The sequence below is a fragment of the Lemur catta genome, chromosome 7, assembly GCF_020740605.2.
Source record: "Lemur catta isolate mLemCat1 chromosome 7, mLemCat1.pri, whole genome shotgun sequence".
Taxonomy (NCBI): Eukaryota; Metazoa; Chordata; class Mammalia; order Primates; family Lemuridae; genus Lemur; species Lemur catta.
The window spans coordinates 100,504,920-100,523,488 of NC_059134.1; the positions used below are offsets into that span (position 1 = coordinate 100,504,920).

Here is an 18,569-nt window from a genome sequence, read left to right on the forward strand (position 1 = left end):
GGCTTGACACCTGGGTTTGGCTCCCAGTCCCAGCGGTGTGGTCCTCGGTTTCCTCTGTAAAAGGAAGCGTTTTACATACCAACGTAAAGGCCACTACCTGGTGCTGCGGGGGCAGCTGGACGGTCGACATGAGATTAAGTGCGGAATGGGGATGTCTGGGACCCCACTCTTCACCGCCACCGGCCCTATCCCCCTTCCGGGGCTTGCCCGGCCTCTGGGGAGGCCCGGGATACTGCGACCTTCACTCCCCTCTACCCTCTGCTGCTCTTTTCTCCCCCCGCAGGGCACTGGCTGCCAGGCTCTTCCTTAAGGCTCCTTTCCCTTCTCCAGCCGAGGGGCCCCTTGGTCCGCTGACTCCCGCCCACCCATTTCCTGTGCTGCCCCAACTCCGCCCTCACGCGGGGTGGAAAGTTTCTCTCCTCAAGATGGGCGGCTGCTACTTCTTCCTTCCCGGCCCGCCGGGAAAGCCCAAAGCGAGTTGGGAAGGGGCGGGGGGGAGGGAGCAGCGGCTGGGAGATTGAGGTCGCCGGCCTGAGAGGGGAAGTGACTCGACCGCAGTCACCCAGCCGTGGAGCCAGGCTCGGCCAGCCTGGAACGCTCCCCAACCCCGCCCCGGGGAGGGCGGACTCGCACCCCGCCGCTGCTCAGCCCGTCTTCCACGCGGGGTCTCGGGCGCCACCTGCCGACGGAGCGCTGGGCCGCACTTGCCAGGAACACCGCTATATTCCCGCCCCAGAACCAGGCAGTCAGAACACAACAACGCTGAGAGAGTATTTATTTATCTACGCGCCCAGGAGGCTGGCCCCTAAACTTAAATATCCAGCATGGAGCCTATGGCCCTCGTGGCCGTGGGTAGGTGCAAGGACGGGTCCTGGAGCCCTTGTCCAGGGGAGTGGAACCCAGAGATCAGAGGTGGGATGCCCCTGAGCCAGCAGCTGCCAGTAGCAACAAAAGGCTAGGAGATAGGAGCCAGGCACTCATCCCAATCCCAGGGACGCCAAGGGGAGAGTAAGATGCTTTGGGCCACATCGCCAAAATGAGGGTTGGCCAAGCTGGGGACACACATGTGTGGGAAAAGTGGAGGCCCAGTGCCATGGGCAGAGGCTATAACCTAGGTACCGGCCCCAGTGCCAGCTAACCCAAGACAGGAGAGAGAGGGGTTGGCAGTTTTGCCTCTGAGGTGGCACAGGCCTTGCCCTCCTGTGAGGTGAGGCGGTAAGGGGGAAAGAGCAGGCACTGCAGTCTGAGGACTTGCTGACGAGTGAGCTTCTGAGCCTTTTGCATGGGTGCATGCCACCCACCCCCCAGCTCTTCAGAGGCTGATGTGGAAGGCATCCTGTAGCCACTGGTCACGGGCATTGTGCGTCTGGGGCACAGTAAGGGGCGGTGGGTCAGGGGGCAGGCTGGCATCAGGAGGCTCCTCATCATCAGATAGGCCGGCATCAGGTGGGTAGGAGCTGTCCGAGTGCAGGGAGGATGACAGGTCCTGGCATAAGCTCAAGTCTTGGCACAGGTGTTTGTAGTCCTGGATTGACTCATATAGGCCCCACAGCTGGCACAGCAGGGACATGTCCAATTGCCGCAGCCCCACCTGCAGACAACTGAGGGTGGGCTGGAGTTGGGGTCCAGGCCACCCCCAGTCCCAACCTCCTGGAATCCAGGGCCCCCAGCCCAAACCATGTCCTTGCTAGTCTTTCTGCATCATCCTAAATGAAAGTTTCTGTGAACATCAGATACCACCTGCAAGCTGTGAAACTTTAGGTAAGTCACTGACCCTCCTCATCTGTAAAATGGGTATAACACGAATCTAGCAGGATGAAATGAAGTAACATGAGTAAAACATTTTAAAATATATGGTAGCTATTGCCACAAACAGTAACTAATTTTTTTTCTTTGCTCTGAGCCAATTATCTTGGAAGTTTTTGTTTTTTGACACAGGGTCTCACTCTGTTTACCAGGCTAGATGCAGTGGTGTCATCACACCTCACTACATCCTCAAGCCATCATCCTGCCTCAGCCTGCCAAATAGCTGGACTACAGGCGCACTACCGCACCCGGCTAATTTTTGTATTTTTTGAAGAAATGGGGTCTCAAGCTCCTGGCCTCAAGTGATCCTCCCACCTCTGCCTCCCCAAATGCTAAGATTACAGGGGTGAGCCACCACACCCGGCCACTATTACTAATTATTGTTACTATAACTCCAGTGACCCAACGGGCTTCTGGAGGTGCTCTGAGACCCAGGCTGCCTGTCCGGGTTCACACCTCTACGCTCCGCCCCGGGACCCTCTTGCTCCGCAGCAGCCCCCAGCCCAGCTGGCTCATCGCCCACCACTCACCATCTCCTTGCGCAGCGCAGCTAGCGCTGAGTCGAGGTTAACAGGACGACGTGGGCCGGCAGCGGGTCCCGCGCTGGCCGCGTGGCGGGTCCCGTCCGGGGCGCGGGCGGCGCGGCTCAGCTCATCGTGGATGCGACTGCGCTGGCTGTAGACGCGCTCCAGCTCCCTCCACGAGCCCCCGCTCGCGTTAAGGAGGCCGCTGAGGCCGCGCGGAAGCGGCGGGAGCCCGGCCAGGGTGCAGCCCGTGCCACCCGGCGCCTCGGCTGAGGGCAGCCCGTTCATGACCGGGCCGGCGCGGACGGCGATGCCGCCTCCTTCCCTCCAACGCTCCGCCCGGGTCCCCGCCCGCAGGCCCCGCAACCCCCGGCCCGCTGGCCGAGCCCAGCCGCCGCCCGCAGGCCGCGCTTTGTTCCTTCCCCAGCTCCGCAGGCTCCGCCTCTGCCCCACCCCCTCCGCTGGGCCGGGCCTCTCTTAAAAAGGCAACGGCTGTGGGACCACGTTGCTCAAAGCAGAGAAAAGGCAATCGGGCACCCACCGAAGGGTAGACAGAAAAAGGGGCAGGAGCGGTTCCTTCTCGGTTCTGTTTGCTACCCTCCTCCACATACACATTTTGTTCTGCCCAATTACTCTCTCAAGGAAAAGGTTCTAAAAATGGGGGGCGGACACTGGGACAAGTCCATACTTGGCTCCTAACGTGCAACCTGTTGCTTGGGTCACCACAACCTCCTGTCAGTGTCTGAGTACCCAGGGTGGGCATGAGATGGCACAGGATAATAGAATCAGGATGCTCAGCGAAAGGTGGGGAAGCCACCAAGGAGACTGGAACCCAAAATCTCACTCGCAGGTGGGGAAGGGCACTGGATGGCCCATGAGGCTGCAGGGGTGCTGCCAGAGACCACCCCTCTTAATCCTAGCTTTGAAAAGACGACAGCCTTTTCCTCAGAAAAGGGGTATCACATACCCTCTACCTACTCCCTTATCCTCTGACAGGGGAAACTGAGCTGAAACAAGCTCAACTCATCTTTCAGGGCATCAAGGAGAGAAGACGGCACAAAAGCCAAAAGTAGGAAAAAGGTGAGTGGAGCTGGGGCCGGCATGCATACTCAGAACCAAGAAACGAACGAACCACACAGAGGAACAGCTGTTTTTCTAGAGGGTTTTTCTCAGGGGCATCTTTTAGTGCTGCAGCTGCTGCAGGCTGTGCAAGGCCTCCGCACATGCTCGGATAAGGCCACACAGCTGGATGCTAGTCTCCAGAGAGGTGCTAGAACCCAGCTCTGCTGAGGCCCAGGTCAGCTTCTGCAGGAGGGCTGCCTGTGTGCAGGCCACCACACCTGCATTTGGAGACACAGCAGGAGCGGGTGGGCCCTGGGCTGCCTTGAGCCCTGCTGCAGCTCCCTCACAGTGCTCCGGCCGGGGTACTGGGGGCTGAGGGGCAGGCCGAGAGGCTGAGGGGAGCTCTGTGGTAGAGGCGAGCTGGTGCTCCCGAGCTTGGGAGAGGGCAGCCTGGGCATTCAAAGCTAAAAGAGGAGAAAGTGGGTGGAATGGTCACGATGCCTGGCCCACCTGAGGCCTAAGTCACCTCCTTTCTCTCTACTGCTCTGCCCTTTCTGTGGCTGAGGTGTCTTCCCTGCCTCCACTATAAGGCAATTCATCCACTTTCTACTTTGTATCACAGTTATTTATGCCCCAGCTTCATCTCTCCATCAGGACTGTGCCTGATTGAGCTCAAACTCTCTCGCAGTGTCTGGCACACAGGAGGCGCTTGGTGCTCTTACTGAATGAGTAGTCCCAAAAGGGGAAAGCGTCTTCCCCTCTCCCCCCGCCTACCCACAGGTTATCACCTCCCAGGCTTATTGTTCCCAGGCTTCTATCACCACTCACTACGCTTCTTCTCCACTGAACCCCCTCTCCCCTGACCCTCACCCGGATTATCTTTATCCACATCTGAGTCGAGCTCCTGACAAGCCACGCAGTAGATTTTCCGCTGTTTGTCTTGGAGGAGGATCGTCTAGGGATCAGAAAGCACACAGGGCAGGGGTGAGACAGCTGGCGATGGGGTCTAGAGGGGACAGCTGAAAAAAGATCATGCGACCTGGCCCGCGACCGCATCCCCAGGCACTCGCCCGAGTCTCTCCTCACCCCGCAGTCCGCGCACGTCTCGCCCAGCATACGGTAACCGCGCAGCAGGTAGTCGCCCATGAGCCGGGAGATTCGATCCTGCCGCTCCCGTCGTGCCTGCAGCACTTTCGTCTCTGCCTCAGTTGGGGGCTCCCAGGAGAAATCGTCGACTTCTGGGGAAGAGAGGCACAAGGAGCCGGGGGTCTTGCCGGAGCTGACTGCCTCCCGTACCCCGCAGCCACAGCCCTGCAGCCCAAGTCCTCACCAGCGCCGTTCAGGGCCATGTTGCCGTTGTCGCCGCTGAGCTCACCGGAAGTGACGCACAAGTGGAGCGCCTACCTCTGCGGCTCCGCCCCTTCTCTATCCGGCCGAGGATGAGGGCGGATGTGACGCTTCGGCGCGGTCCTCAGACTTCGAAGTGCCCAGAGTGGGGCGTGTCTGCTGCAGACTTGACCCTGCCCTGGAGGCGCGTCTGGCAGCGAGAATCCAGAGGACGGAAGCTTTAGACGGGCGGGGCCTCAGGAGGGCGTCTCCGTGGTAACTGTGTTCCAGTCGCAAGACCTGGAAGTGGCTTCGCAGGGTCGCCCTTCCTGCCCGTCGCGGTTGGAAGGGACCATTTAGCTTGAGAAATCTCCGCTGGCCTCTACCTCCCCTGGGGTTTCCTTTTCTACACTGGCAGAGCTCAGGGCAGGCGGGGTAGTGGCGTCATCACAACAAGCGTAATCATTGCAAACGGCCCTTTGGAGGCGTGACGGGCCTTCTCAGGCTTTAGTGCCTCTCACTTCGACTGGTAAGGCAGGCCAGGCGGGGATCATTCTGGCTTTCAGACTATTTGAGGACCCCTCCTCTTCTGCATGTTTGGTGTCCTCGTCTGTCTCCTCCCCCACCCCCACCCCGCCTCCTGAAGCCTGGAACTGAAGCAAAGTCCTCCCCTAAGCTGACCATTTTTTGAAGTTTCAGCCCTCAAAAAGCTCGCTGAGTGAATAGCGCTATGCTGGACATGCACAGTCTCGGTTCCAGCCGCAGCTGAGTGATGATGCATGCTGGAGGATGGGGATGGGGAGCTTATTACATACACTTGTGACTGTTAGGCTCTTCTTGGATGAGTTGCAAGTTAAAATTACCAGTGCTTCCTGAACATTGGCCTTGGTGATTTTTTTCTTTTCTGTGTTCTTTTTCCATGCGAATTCTCTCCCTTATTAGGTTCAGAGAAGCCAGATGGGGCAGGCAGGGCTCCCAGATGTGCAATCTGCTGGGCCTGGAGGTTGTATACCAGGGCAGTGGAAAAGGAGGTCGGACTTAGACTTCCATGATCTCATCAGCAACCTCTTTCTTTGAAGAGGACATGTTCGCTCAATCTTACCTGAAGTGCTCTCCTCCTGGCCCCATCTTCCTCCTACATAGACCCCCTGGAGCTGCCATTTTATGATCCTTGCTGCCTCCAGCTTATTTAGAGAGCCCTGTGCCCCTCTTCACTCTCTCGATCTACCAGCAGCCTGTTGGGTGGCAGTGTGCCTGACTCGGGGACTGTACCCCAGGTCATTTTTGCCAGGTTGACTAGAGGAATTGTCCCTGAACCAGCTCTTGGACTCCAGCCTATCTGCACAGACCCTCTATGTCATTACTGTCTCCAGCTCCCAGCCCCACCCCGAATTCTTCAGTGCACGCTCTGTGTCATCATCGTAGCCAATAATCACTCAACTGCCTACTCTGCCTGGCACCAGCTAAGACCTTTACCCTCATCTTCCTGCTTAATCCCTTTCATTTACTCCTTTTGATAACTTTATGGGGTAGGTACTATTCTCCCTATTTTACAGAGAGGAAACCAGTAATTTTTTTCCCTCTCTCTCTCTTGCCCAGGCTAGAATGCAGTGGCATCATCATAGCTCACTGCAACCTCAAACTCCTGGGCTTAAGTGATCCTCCTGCCTCAGCCCTCTTGAGTAGCTGTGACTCTAGAGGTGCGTGCCACCATGCCAGCTAATATTTTAAATTTTTTAATTTTTTGTAGAGACAGAATCTCACTGTGTTCCCCAGGCTGGTCTCGAACTCCTGGCCTCAAACGATCCTCCCAACCTGGCCTACCAAAGTGCTAGGCATGAGCCACTGAACCCTGTCCTCAGTAATTCTTTTAAAATATAGCTCATGACATGCTTTTTGTCAAAATTTTCTGGCATCTCCTCATCACACTTAGACAAAAATCCACAGTCCTTATTATGGTCTCTAAGGTCCTACAAATCTGCTCCTTGGCGTCCCTCATCTCCTCCCACTCTCTCTGCATTCCTCTACTGCTCAAGAGGATTCTCATCACCTTTTTCCTCTCAGGGTCCCTCCCTTCCTCAGGTTCCACTGTAGAGTGGGCAAGGCACAGAAATGGAATGAGGCATGCCTGGGTTTGATTCTGGATCACCTGGAATAATTTACTTCATCTGTTTGGACTTGAGTTTCTCATCTCTAAAACAGGGCTGGTTATACCTATTTAGTAAGGTCGCTGTGAGGATTTGGTAAGGAGATGTGAGGAGAGTGGTACTGGGAGACAATTTTTCTCCAGTGTTTCACATTTATGCAGGTCTTGTGAGCAGAGACAATACTACCTTTGTTCTGGACTGTCTTTTCAAGGATGTCTGTATAGTGAGCAGCCTTGGACCACAAAGATAATGTTTCCCTTTAGAGCAAAGGGCACACATACTTACTGCCCATTATAAAAGATTTGGGTCCCTCTTGTAATACAATTCACCATGCCTGTAGGCATCCATGTGGGTCCCTCTGCATTGCTTTCCTTGGACTTGAAGGTAAGGAGAAGTGACACAAATATGCTCACATTCATGCTGCTTGCTGTGCTGTAATGAAGTCCTTTGTTTCTGACTTAGAAGTCTCATGTCTTCTGTGAGCATCTAGAAATTGTGTCCATCTTACTTGGTTGTTTGAAAGTAGAATAAAATCTTAGACCTTGCACAGTTCTTGACAGTTTTGGCAATGAGGATGGGATGCTGACAGAAGGATGAGGATCTCACGGGCAGATTAACAGGTTTTGAGGGAAGGCCACAGAATTGGTAGCATACATGTTGACCACATTGTATGACCAACCAAACGATAAATGGTCTTTGGCTTTATTTGCTGTTCATGAGGCAGAATTAGCAAGGTGCTTGCAGGCCAAGTACCATGAAATAGGTTTAAAGTCAGCTGCCAGACATTTCCCTGGTTGCTGCTAACTCTTCTCTGAGTAGGGTTGGGGAATGGAGGGGTTCCTCACGATTAGCCTCAGGTTTGCTTCACTGTAACAACCAGTACTATGAATCATCCTGGGAATACAGAAGTTTACAACCCTTTTCAGACATAATTTGTAGAGATGCACACACACTAAACACAAATGGAAGGAAATTCACTGCCATTATTGACAAAAAACAGATGAATCATTAGAAGTTTGGCTGGTTCACTTGGGGGATGAGGGACAAGGCATGTGATGCTTGGTAAGGAAGAATGGCAACAGCTGGGCCATCTTACAGTTGAGCCGTTCTATCATGTCAACCTTATAAGCATTCTGAGATGATGTTAAGAGGTCTCAGAGTTGTTGTTTTTCCCCAATGGGTCCTGGCTGCTGTAGGGGAGCTTTGTCCTCGAGGAGATTTTCCTGAGACAGATAAACTGCTGTAGGAAACCATAGGTGAGGCATTGAATACTATCTGGTCTCTCTGTCCTAGTTTGGGTTTACAATGCTGATAAAGATGACCCAGTAGAGAATGAGAAACTGGCCCAAAGAAATTTAGCTAAATTCTTGGGAACAGCTCCATTGCCCTAGAAAACTTCCCAAGCCTTATGTTAAAACAGGCAAAAACTTAAGAGGTGTTATTATGCCAATGGGAGGAGAAATATCCCATATCAAGTTTGCCTCCTTTAAAAAAAAAGTCATAGCTATGCAAGTCAAGCAGACAAGCAGAGTCCTAACACACAACTATACAACACTCCACTCAACAACAGCAGAATTCTTATTCTCCTCAAGTGTACGTGGAACAATTGCCAGGAAAGACTATACGTTAGGCCATAAGCAAGTCTCTATACATTTAAAAAGATTGAAATCATAGAAAGTGTTCTCAGACCACAAAGGAATAAAATTAGCAATCAATAACAAGGGAATCTGGGAAATTCACAATCATAGAAATTAAACAATATACTTCTAAAGAACCAAAGGGTCATAGAAGAAATCACATGAAAAATTAGAAAATACTTTGAGATTAATGAAAATAGAAACACAACATGCCAAAACTTAGGGGATGCAGCCAAAGTAGTGCTTAGAGGGAAATTTATAGGTGTCCATATTTATATTAGAAAAGCAAAAAAGATCTCAAATCAATAACCTAAGCTTTTAAGAAACTAGAAGAAAGCAAACCAAACTCAGAGCAAGCAAAAAGGAAGGAAACAATAAAGATTAGAGTGGAAATAAATGAAACAGGGAACAGAAAAAGTGATAGTGAAAATCAACTCAAAAGTTAGTTCTTGGAAAAGATCAACAAAAATGACATAACTTTAGCTAGACTGACCAGCTGAAGCCTGGTCAGCCAGAGGGTGCAAACCTTGCAGGTCCAGTTTGAAAGTAATGTGGTTGTGGTTGCCTGAGTCAAGGAGTCTCCAAATGTGAAATAGGTAATGTCAGTAATAATGACCCTGCCACCCAATATAGGGCTTTGAATGACAATGTTTGTAGCTAACTGTGGAAACAAATCATAGCTGATCAAACTGTCTAGTCACTTATGTAGATGCCCATGCTGAGGGCCCATTCTCTGATGAGACTGACTGGAATCAAGCATTGATTGAGCCTAAACTCCTCAGATTGTCTTCATTTCTGCCTGGATCTGTCATCATACCAGACATGGCAACACATCCACCATCACAGAATGGGCACAAGGTAAAGGAATCTATGCTGCTGATGCAGGGTCTACTACTCCATGCCAGACTTGTGATTCTTGCCAAAAGTTTATCTGTTTGTCCCACCGTGAGAGAGGCCATTCCTGAGAGATTGAACACATGGGACCTTTGGTCCCCTTGGGGCCACTGGTGATGCCTCACACTTTTTTGTGTTAGAGTGGTGCTGTTCCAGTCTGATCCACCAACTCTGGCCACACCACTGTGGTTTTCTTTTCTTTTTCTCTTTATTCTCCCTCCCCCCAACCACTGGTTTTTGAGAATAATCTGTCATATGTTCAGCTTTCTGGAGCATTTGAAGTCTAATGATGGAGCACCTTTTATCCCAAAAGCCACTCAACAATGGAATGACAGTCAAGGTATTTGGTGGACCATGCTTCCTACCTTCCAAAGGCATGTGGATCTGTTGAGCACTGAAAGAGCTTCCTCAAAAATTGAGAAGATTTCTGGCTCTCCCCCCTGGTCCACATAACCCAGTGAGGCAGTTCAATCACTGAATGTGGCTGTTGCCAGAATGGGGCCATCTCCTCTTGGCTACATCTTCCATAATGATCAGAATGAGAAGGGTAGGGTATAGAGCAATTTTGAAAATTCAAGGTTCCACACTCACCATTCCTGGACATGATGCTTCTTCTTTCTTTCTCCTAACAGCAACTCTAGGCCAGCCTGGTTGGGGCACTCCAGGTGGCAGCCTAGTCAAAAGGGGGCCGAGGAGATTCAAACTTAATTGTGGTCCAGCTGCCTGATGACCTGACATGGTCCTGGATCATGAGAGTAACTGTAGTACTTGGTTGTATACACCTCTCTTTTTGAGTCCCTCGACAATGGCCCACATGCAGAGTGGGGACATAATGGATCCCTATGAGTTTCATACAAATGCCCTTGTCCTTTTTGTACCTGACTCTTCTGGAAGAAAGGTGTGAGTAGGGGATGACTGGGAAAAAAGGTGAAGTTATAGCTACTGGACAAGAACATATTGATTTTATGACAGAGGAAGGAAAGCAATAAGACTGGTGTGCGGGAAAGGAACATCTCAGACCCTGGGGAATATGGAAAAGGAGAGACATTAATGATCTTCTGTCTTTCCAAGCCATTCCTGAAGCCTTCCTCACTAAGGAAAACACCCTGGTTCTACTCCCCCAAACAGCTGAAAGTGTCTTAAATTTAACTGACTTCTGGGTGTTCCATCCTCCACCAGATGGTTGCAACCATGACTTGATTGCCATTTCATTTAACCTTACCCAGAGACTGGAAACAACAGGGAGTAGCCTCAGCTCCTGTACCTCCCATGTGAACGCCAACACCTCCAGATATCTTCCCCATCCCCATTCCTGTAGCCATCACTCGGTCATTACGTGGCATGGACAAAAACAAGGACCAGACTCAGTTATTCAAATTGGGCTGGGTAGGCTGGTCCGAAGGCAGTGACTTATCTCACTTGATGGCTCACTGTCAGTTACAGATTGAACTCCTTATTCTACTACTTTCCCCCCTTCTCACTACTGTACTTGACTAGTATAAAACAGAAAAAAAACAAATTGAGCTGGGAGCACTAAGGCCTACCAGCCTTCAGGGAAGCCATCAATCTGTACCCGCCAACTGAGGTAGGTTCCACTTGATTGGGGGAGCTCCACATTTCTTCCCAGAAGCACCTCAGACTGCACTACTGAAATGTAAATGAGCTTATTATAAAACTATAACTTGGATATGAAATATCACATAAAAGACATCACGATAACATTTGAAGAAGAAAACAAAACTGTAGACCCTGACAGTTGTGATATTTGGTGGTTTCACATGGTAATGTAATTTTCTGTTTAATTCAAGTACTTTTTACAGGCACAATGGTACTGTCTTTTTTGTAAGATGCTAGTTGTGAAATACAGTTAATTGCATACAGTAAAAGTCTGTAATTAAAACATTTGTATACCTCAATATATTGTGTGGAAGTCACACAATAACTTGCTTTCTCCTGAAAACACAGTGACTTGAAATTTTTCTCTGACTTTAGTCATAGTGATCAATGATACTCTGGTCATACAGGTCAGCCTGTATTCACTGACCAAGGTTGTTGTGGGTGATAGAATTTCACTGGACTTCTTCCTTGTGGGTCAAGGCAGAGTCTGTGCAATTGTTAGTGTGTCTTGCTGTGCCTGGATTAATGCTTCAGGCCAAGTGGAAGGGTCAATGCAGAGACTTAGGAGAAAGCCACCTGGCTTTGTAAGGTAGATCTGATGCTTTATGTATTTGTTCAGCTGGGTCTCTGGAGGGCATGGTTGAAGTCATTACTGAAAGTTGGCCTCATCCTGCTGCTTGGAGTCCTGTTGCTAGTAGCCTTAATTAAATGCTGTATGTGACAAATTGAACAGATTTGGTTCTAGCCTCTGTTGATCAGATATAAGATTTGCCAATGAAGTGGTATACTCATGGAAAAATTCAGCGAAAGCCAAGACAGTGTGAGACTTAGGAGTGGATATTATTGTAAGACAATTCTCCATGGATCTCTTGAATTTTGCCACATATTGCAAGTGAGGCACAGATTGCCTTTGTTCTGGACTCTCTTTCCAAGGACATTTGTATAGTGAACAGCCATGGAAGACGGAGATAGTGTCTCCCTCCAGAGCAAAAGACAGGCATGCTTACTGGCTTTGTTCCCTAAGCTTAGGCTCCTCTCCCATAATGCAGTCCACTGTGTGTACAGGCATTTATGGAAGCCCACCAGCATCACCCCCTTGGGGCTTGGGGACATGGGGAACTGACATAAGTATGCTGATGCTCATGCTGTTTGCTGTGCCATGATAAAGTCCTTTGTCTCTGACCCAGGACTCTCATGCCTTCTGCCAGCATCCATAAACCTGTGGCAGGTTACTTTGTTAGTTTGCGAGTGCGGTAAAATCTCAGACCCTTCACAGTCCTTGACAAGGGGAAGGCACATAGAAAGAAGGTCCTCACAAGTGTGGGGGTAAAGCCTATTCACAGCAGTCATGGGACCGACCAGCTGTCTGGGAAGCAGCGGGCTTGGGCTCTTTCAGACCCTTCCCTGCCGACAGAATTTATCATGCCTTCATGTGAGCCAGCGCAACATCTGTCCCGCCCTGTGGCACTGATGACATGGCAGTAGTGAGGCCGTTTGCTACGTAGTAGAGCACACCACGGCAGCATGTTCACACACAGCTCAATTATAGTGCCTTCCCCCACCCACTGGTTCATCTGGTGGGGCAGGTTCACGTGGTAACGAGTGACCTATGCCACATCACCGTGCCTCTGAGAACTGTAACTTACATCGTTGTGCTTCCACACTGACAGGCACTGAAAGAAGATCAGTTTTTCTTTTTCTTGTTCTTCACTGCAATGAGAATTGACCTGACATTTCTGTGAAATAGGAAAGAGCAGATAATACACTGATAAAAATAATTGTGTTTTCTTTGGGCCGGGCACCTTGCTAGGAACTTTCCATGAAGGCTCTCATCTAATCCTTAGGCTAACACCTGAGTTAGGTCTCATTATCATTCCCAATTCGCAGATGAGGAAGCTGAGGCTTGGAGCAGTCGAGTGGTGTATCGCTGGCCATGCAGCTGGGACATGGCAGGGCTGGACTCCATCCTGGCAGCCCATGCACCCCCAAAGCCTGAGTTCTCACTGGTAGACTTCTCCTGTGTTGGAGAAGAGTGGCAGGGCAGAAGAGCCTCTCTGATTTATCTAGTGTGAAGATAGGTTCATTTCATTTTTTAATCCCATCTCTCAGTGCTCGTCATCCTGGTCCCCACAGTAAGCGGCACATCACAGGGACTTAATAACAACCACTTTCAATAGTGTCTTTGCAGAGAGATGCTTTAGGGCAGAATTGTCCCCTCCAGGCTTCCAAAACTTCCATCCCGCATCTTTTTTTTTTTGAGACAGAGTCTGGCTCTGTTGCCCGGGCTAGAGTGCCGTGGTGTCAGCCTAGCTCACAGCAACCTCAAACTCCTGGGCTCAAGCAATCCTCCTGCCTCAACCTCCTGGGTAGCTGGGACTACAGGCAGGCACCACCATGCCTGGCTAATTTTTTCTCTATATATTTTTAGTTGTCCAGGTAATTTCTTTCTATTTTTAGTAGAGACGGGGTCTCACTCTTGCTCAGGCTGATCTTGGACTCCTGAGCTCAAACAATCCACCCACCTTGGCCTCCCAGAGTGCTAGGATTACAGGCGTGAGCCACTGCGCCCAGCCCATCCCTCATCTTTAGAACTAATGAGTGGCCCCCTTCCCTTCTACCCATCCACCCCTCTCCGAGAGCCATTTCTTTCCTCAGAGTCTAGAAGTTTCCCAAAGACATTCAGAACTCAGAGGGATGACACATGGAGGTGGCACAGAGCCTGACACACAGTCAGCCCTCAGGAATGGCCATTCTCCTCCTCCCCATAAGCCACCCGCCTCCCACCACTAAGCCCATCTTGGCTCCCAGACCCAGACAACAATGAGAAGAGCTAATACATATTTAGTACCTATTATTGTAGAGTAGGACTAAAACAATATTTTAGTTTGTTTGATGGTGACTTGTTTTTTGCTCTTAGCTAACAGCCAAATTCCGCTTCTGTACACAAAGCTTGCTTGCTTATTCCTTGATTACGATAAAGAGCTAAAACCATGCTCAAATGCAGTTAAAAAAAAAGAAAAAAAAACCGCACCGCAGGTGGCTTCCTGATAGGGAGGCCGGCTGTGCAGGGCGAGTGTCCTTGGGGAGAGAATCTCCTGGGAGGGAATCTCTTGGGAAAGAGTCTCTTATCAGAAATAACTAGCAACAGACTCCAGCAAAAAAAGTATAAAGGCTTTGTTTTTACCCCAGGGCGGGGTCCTGGTTCGTAAAGAGACCACTGCGTTGGTGCTCTGGGACTTGGACCCTAGCTCGAGCTAGTAAATAAAACTCCTTTGCCTTTGCAGCCTCCGTGACTCTGTCTTTCTGTTCCCGGGGCCGAGGGAAACCGGCTCTAACATTATGTGGCAGGCATCTGCTAAGGGCCCCATAAATATTAGCTCACTGACTCTGTTTAAAATTGAGAAAAGCTGGGTGCACACTTGTAGCCCCAGCTATTTGGGAGGCTGAGGTGGGAGGATCATTTGAGCCCAGGAGTTTGAGGCCAGCCTGGGCAACATAGTGAGACTCCATCTCTTAAAAAAAAAAAGAGAGAGAAAATAGAGAAGTTAAAGCATTTTCCCAATTCGCACAGCTGGTACATGATGCAGCTAGGAAATCTAATACTGGAAACAACCCCTGTGCTATTCTGCCTCCTGGAATGTAACGTTCATTATGCAGGCTGCTGCTGCCCTGTCCAGCGAATCCCTTAGCGAGGCATCAGGAGCCCTGAGTTAGAGTCCTGACTCTACTGTTGACTGGCTGTGCAACCTTGGCCAAGTCCGTTACCTATTCTGGGCCTCACAAACATTTAAGCACTCTGAGCATTCCCTGGGCCTGGGTCCCATGGCTCCTCTTTGTCCCATTCTGGCAAAGCCCCTCATTGCCCTTGGAGCCTCACCCACCTATCTTCAGGACATTTGTGGGACCCTGGCATTCCTCTCCCCAGTAGCTTGTATAGATTTTGGATCAGGCAGGGTTTGGTTCAATCACCATATCTTACTCACCAGGTGACCTGAGTCTAGTTGTTTTATTTTTCAGAGCTTCAGTTTCCCCTTTGCAGGGTGGCTGGGAGGATGACATGACATGACAGTGTAAAGTGCATGGTCAACAGTGGGCACTCTCGTGGCCTCTCCATTCAATCAACCAACAAATGTCAGCACCCTCTGTGTGCCGGGCCCTGTTCCAGGATCTGGAGACAAGGTTGTGCCTTCCTCGGAGGGCAGTGAGATGGATGATAAGAAAGTCAACAAATCCACAAGGAAGAATACAGTTTCAGGCTTCGACAAGTGCCAGGGAGGAAACAGACAGGTGATGTGACCCAAGTGGTTCTGGGATGGCTGTTTTAGAGAATGACATCCACAGGAACCCCAACATGAAGGATCATTAAAAGTTGGCGGCAGAAGAGCAGAGGAACAAACTCAGCATCTCAGAGACACAGAGGACCTTGCAGGTTCTGGCAAGCAGAGGGAAGCCACTAGAAGTATCTTAAGCAGCAGAGTAACATGGTAGAGTTAGGTTTTAAAAGGTGACTCTGGCACCAGGTGGAGGAAGGACCAGAGTAAGCAGAGTAGCCGTGGGAAGACCTGTGATTGGTAGGGACAATCTGGAATGATCACGAAGGTCATTGTCTCCTTGGACTTAAAGGAGAACATACATCTTGGAGACAAAAATTTGTCGGCAGAGTCTAGGAAAATGAGGTGCCACGTGGGGTGATGAGGGTAGAGAAGGTGTGCAGGCCAAGGATGCCACGTGTGTGGGACTGCCTCAGCTCACCCTGCAGACCACTCTGCATTCTCCAGCTTGCTCCTCCGCCCTCAGCCTTTCTCTGGCTCAGCCCATGGGAGGCCCTGCTGGAGAGGAGACTTCTGGCTAGGAGACTAGGGTAATATTTGTTTCCCCAGTGCCCTCCCTGAAGGCTGTGGGGGTGAGGGGTGGGGGCAGGACAGGTACTGAAGTCTCTGCAGAAGGCCACAGCCTGGGGGGCAGCCCTCCCTGGTTATGCTAAGGGCTTCCCTCTGTTGCTAGCCCAGATGGTTTCAGCTATTTCCTGCTGGGCCCTGAGAGCTTCAGGAATTTGTGAGAATAACGGGCAACATTTGTTGAGCATTATTGCTAGGCTAGGTGCTTTCATCACTCCCTGTCACTGAGTCCCCTCAGCAGCCCCTGAGAACCACCCTCAGTAGCCTTAGACACTGCTGGCCACATCCTCCTCCCCAAACACTGCTCTTGGCTCTTCCTGCACCAGCTCCTGGCTGTCCTCTCCACTCTCTCCAGCTGCTCCTTCCGGGACTTTTGCCTGGGAAAGGTGACCTCCCCGGCTCGCCCTGAGCCCTTTTCTTTTCCGAGTGAGCCCATCCTTTCCCACCATTGTAAATGCCCCCGTATGCTGAGGACCCTGAACTATGTCTCCAGGCCAGATGTCCTGTTTGAGCTCCAGACTCCTGAGTTCAGGCATCTCCACTTGGACGATGCACAAGCATCTCAAACTCAGCAGGTCCAAAACAAAGCCATAGGCACCTCCCTGTGTTTCCCTCTCCTCTTCTTCACCCTCCCAGGGCTCAGGCCAGAAACCTAGGGACCATGCATGCCACCTGCCTCTCGGGCACCCTGCACTTCACCTGTCTCTAGATTCTACCTCCCAAATACATCTCCACGGGTCCAAGCGGTATTTCTCTCCTGGGATGAGGGCAGCAGTACCCTCTCTTGCTTGGTACAGTCCCCTTACAATGAGAATAAAAGCCAAATTCCTCACCATGGCCTACATCTCCCACAACTCAGCTGCTGTCCCCCCGCTGCCCCCCTAGCTCTCTGGCCCACCCCGTAACCCTACAAGCCTTTTGTAAAAATAGTCTCTTCCTCACAGGCTCCTCCCAGAGGCTCCCCACCCCCGCCACCCCCATTAAATGCCTCCTGCTATCTCCCGGTCAGCCTCCAGCTTTGGGGGGAAAAGTCCCTTTGTTCCCCAGGTCCCACCACTGCTCCTGCTCCCAGCTCCTGCTCTTCCCTGTCATGGCACCAACCTCTGTGGTAGCCACAGCTATGCGTGAATTGATTTGTCACATGTCTATTGCCCCCAGCACAGACACCCCAGGAGGGCAGGATTGGTTCTATTTGTGGGCAAGAGCGTAGCATGGGGTAGGTTCTCAGTTTGTTGAATGAATAGATTCCCATTTCACAGGCAAGAAAACTGAGGCTTAGAGAGATTAGGACTCTAAGCCTGGAGCATGCTATGTTCCAAGGTGAGCCATAGCTGGCTGTAGGAAGGGGAGGGTCAGGTTCAGATGAGTGCCTGGCAGGTGTTAAGCACTCGGTATTACTCCCTGCCTCAGTGTGGACTCAGTGAGCCCTGAGGGAGGGTGGGGGCTGCCTCTCACACCCCCTCTTGGAATCCAGCAGCAGGGAGCCCCTGGGGGCACAGGGATTGAGCCCCCCAGCCCTGCAGCAGGCTGGACTGACAGGGCCTGAGCACACTGAGCAGAGGCTTGCTACAGGGTTTCCCGCAGTCGCCCTGAGGCTACCCAAATAAACTCACCCTCAAAGTAACAACTGTGAGTTCCCTGGACAGGTGTGCCTGAAGGTGAGTCCCTGAACCCACCCCACCCCATGCCTCACCCCTTGCCAAATCAGACTGCCACCCCTGGTGCCTCTCTAGGAGAGGGTCTGGTGCTGCCCTGACTTGGCAGCATACTTCCCCAGATGTACCCTGGTTGCCCACCCCCTGCTGAGTTCTATGAGTCAAATACTGAATCCTGGGGTCTCCTGGCAGGCCCCACGGTACAGCCTGTGCCCCAGGCACCATAGCCTCCCTTCCAGCCCAGTGGACAAGTCTGGCTCCTCTCCAGGCTCTACCAAACTCCAGACCCTTTCCAAGTCCCTGCCAACCCCTGCCCAGGGGCCCTGCTGTGCCCCACCCTAGCCCCAGGCCCTCAAGCAGCGCTCCCCTCTTCCCGGCTGTTAGCCTGGGAAGGGGGCCAGGCCCTGAGCTCAGACCTTGGCGATTCCAGAGTGTCTGAGGCCCAGAGCCAGGCCCGCCAGCCTGGCCAGACAAGGGGAAAGGGGGGAGGTGGCAGAGTGGGCACCAGAAAGCCATTGAAGAGAATTGGCAGGGAGGCCGATTTAGAACTTTGTTCTTTCTGCTCCCCTTCTGGACCCCACGAGCTTCTCCTGGAACCTCACTGAGCCCCTAGCCAAAGGGTGTCCCCTCCTTTCAGTCCTTTTCTCAGAGGGCAGTGGATCAGCACTAACGACAAGTGACTTGGGGGCTGTGAGACCCCCGCGTGTGCAGAGGAGACTGGGGAAGAGCTGGCAGGCCTGGGCTCCAGCCCCATCGGCCTCCCTGCTCAGTGTGACCCTGAGGAAGGCCCTCTGTCCTCCCTCAGCCTCGGTTTCCCGCGTTGATGGGGCAGGGCGGGAGGGCTACGCAGGCCTCCCCGCCCCGCCCGGAGGAATCCGGCGGGCCGGCCCGACGGTCCCAGGTGAGGGCCCTCTGGAAATGGCCCAGCGCGGCGGCGGGTTCCGGCCGGGGCGGGCATCGGGGTGGGGACCGCCCCCCCAGCCTCCGCCCGCCCGCACACCCT

At 51.9% G+C, this 18,569-nt stretch overlaps 2 protein-coding genes and 1 long non-coding RNA gene across 3 annotated transcripts; 1 reads left to right on the plus strand and 2 right to left on the minus strand.

Annotated features, from left to right (window-relative positions):
* Window positions 1-758: 758 nt before the first annotated feature.
* On the minus strand, window positions 759-3,494 carry FAM89B (family with sequence similarity 89 member B). The gene is made up of 2 exons (XM_045556022.1): window positions 2,337-3,494; window positions 759-1,591 (listed from the first exon to the last, which is right to left on the minus strand). Exons 1-2 carry the CDS (start codon window positions 2,616-2,618, stop codon window positions 1,313-1,315), a joined length of 561 nt encoding a protein of 186 aa, XP_045411978.1. The 5' UTR covers window positions 2,619-3,494; the 3' UTR covers window positions 759-1,312.
* Window positions 3,479-4,813, minus strand: ZNRD2 (zinc ribbon domain containing 2). The gene is made up of 4 exons (XM_045556021.1): window positions 4,723-4,813; window positions 4,479-4,630; window positions 4,263-4,347; window positions 3,479-3,856 (listed from the first exon to the last, which is right to left on the minus strand). The coding sequence occupies exons 1-4, from the start codon at window positions 4,739-4,741 to the stop codon at window positions 3,513-3,515; spliced, it is 600 nt and encodes a 199-aa protein (XP_045411977.1). The 5' UTR covers window positions 4,742-4,813; the 3' UTR covers window positions 3,479-3,512.
* Window positions 4,814-5,004: 191 nt separating this feature from the next.
* On the plus strand, window positions 5,005-5,592 carry LOC123641363. The gene is made up of 2 exons (XR_006736274.1): window positions 5,005-5,247; window positions 5,412-5,592. It is a non-coding gene; the product is annotated as an uncharacterized LOC123641363 (long non-coding RNA).
* The last annotated feature ends 12,977 nt before the right edge of the window (window positions 5,593-18,569 follow it).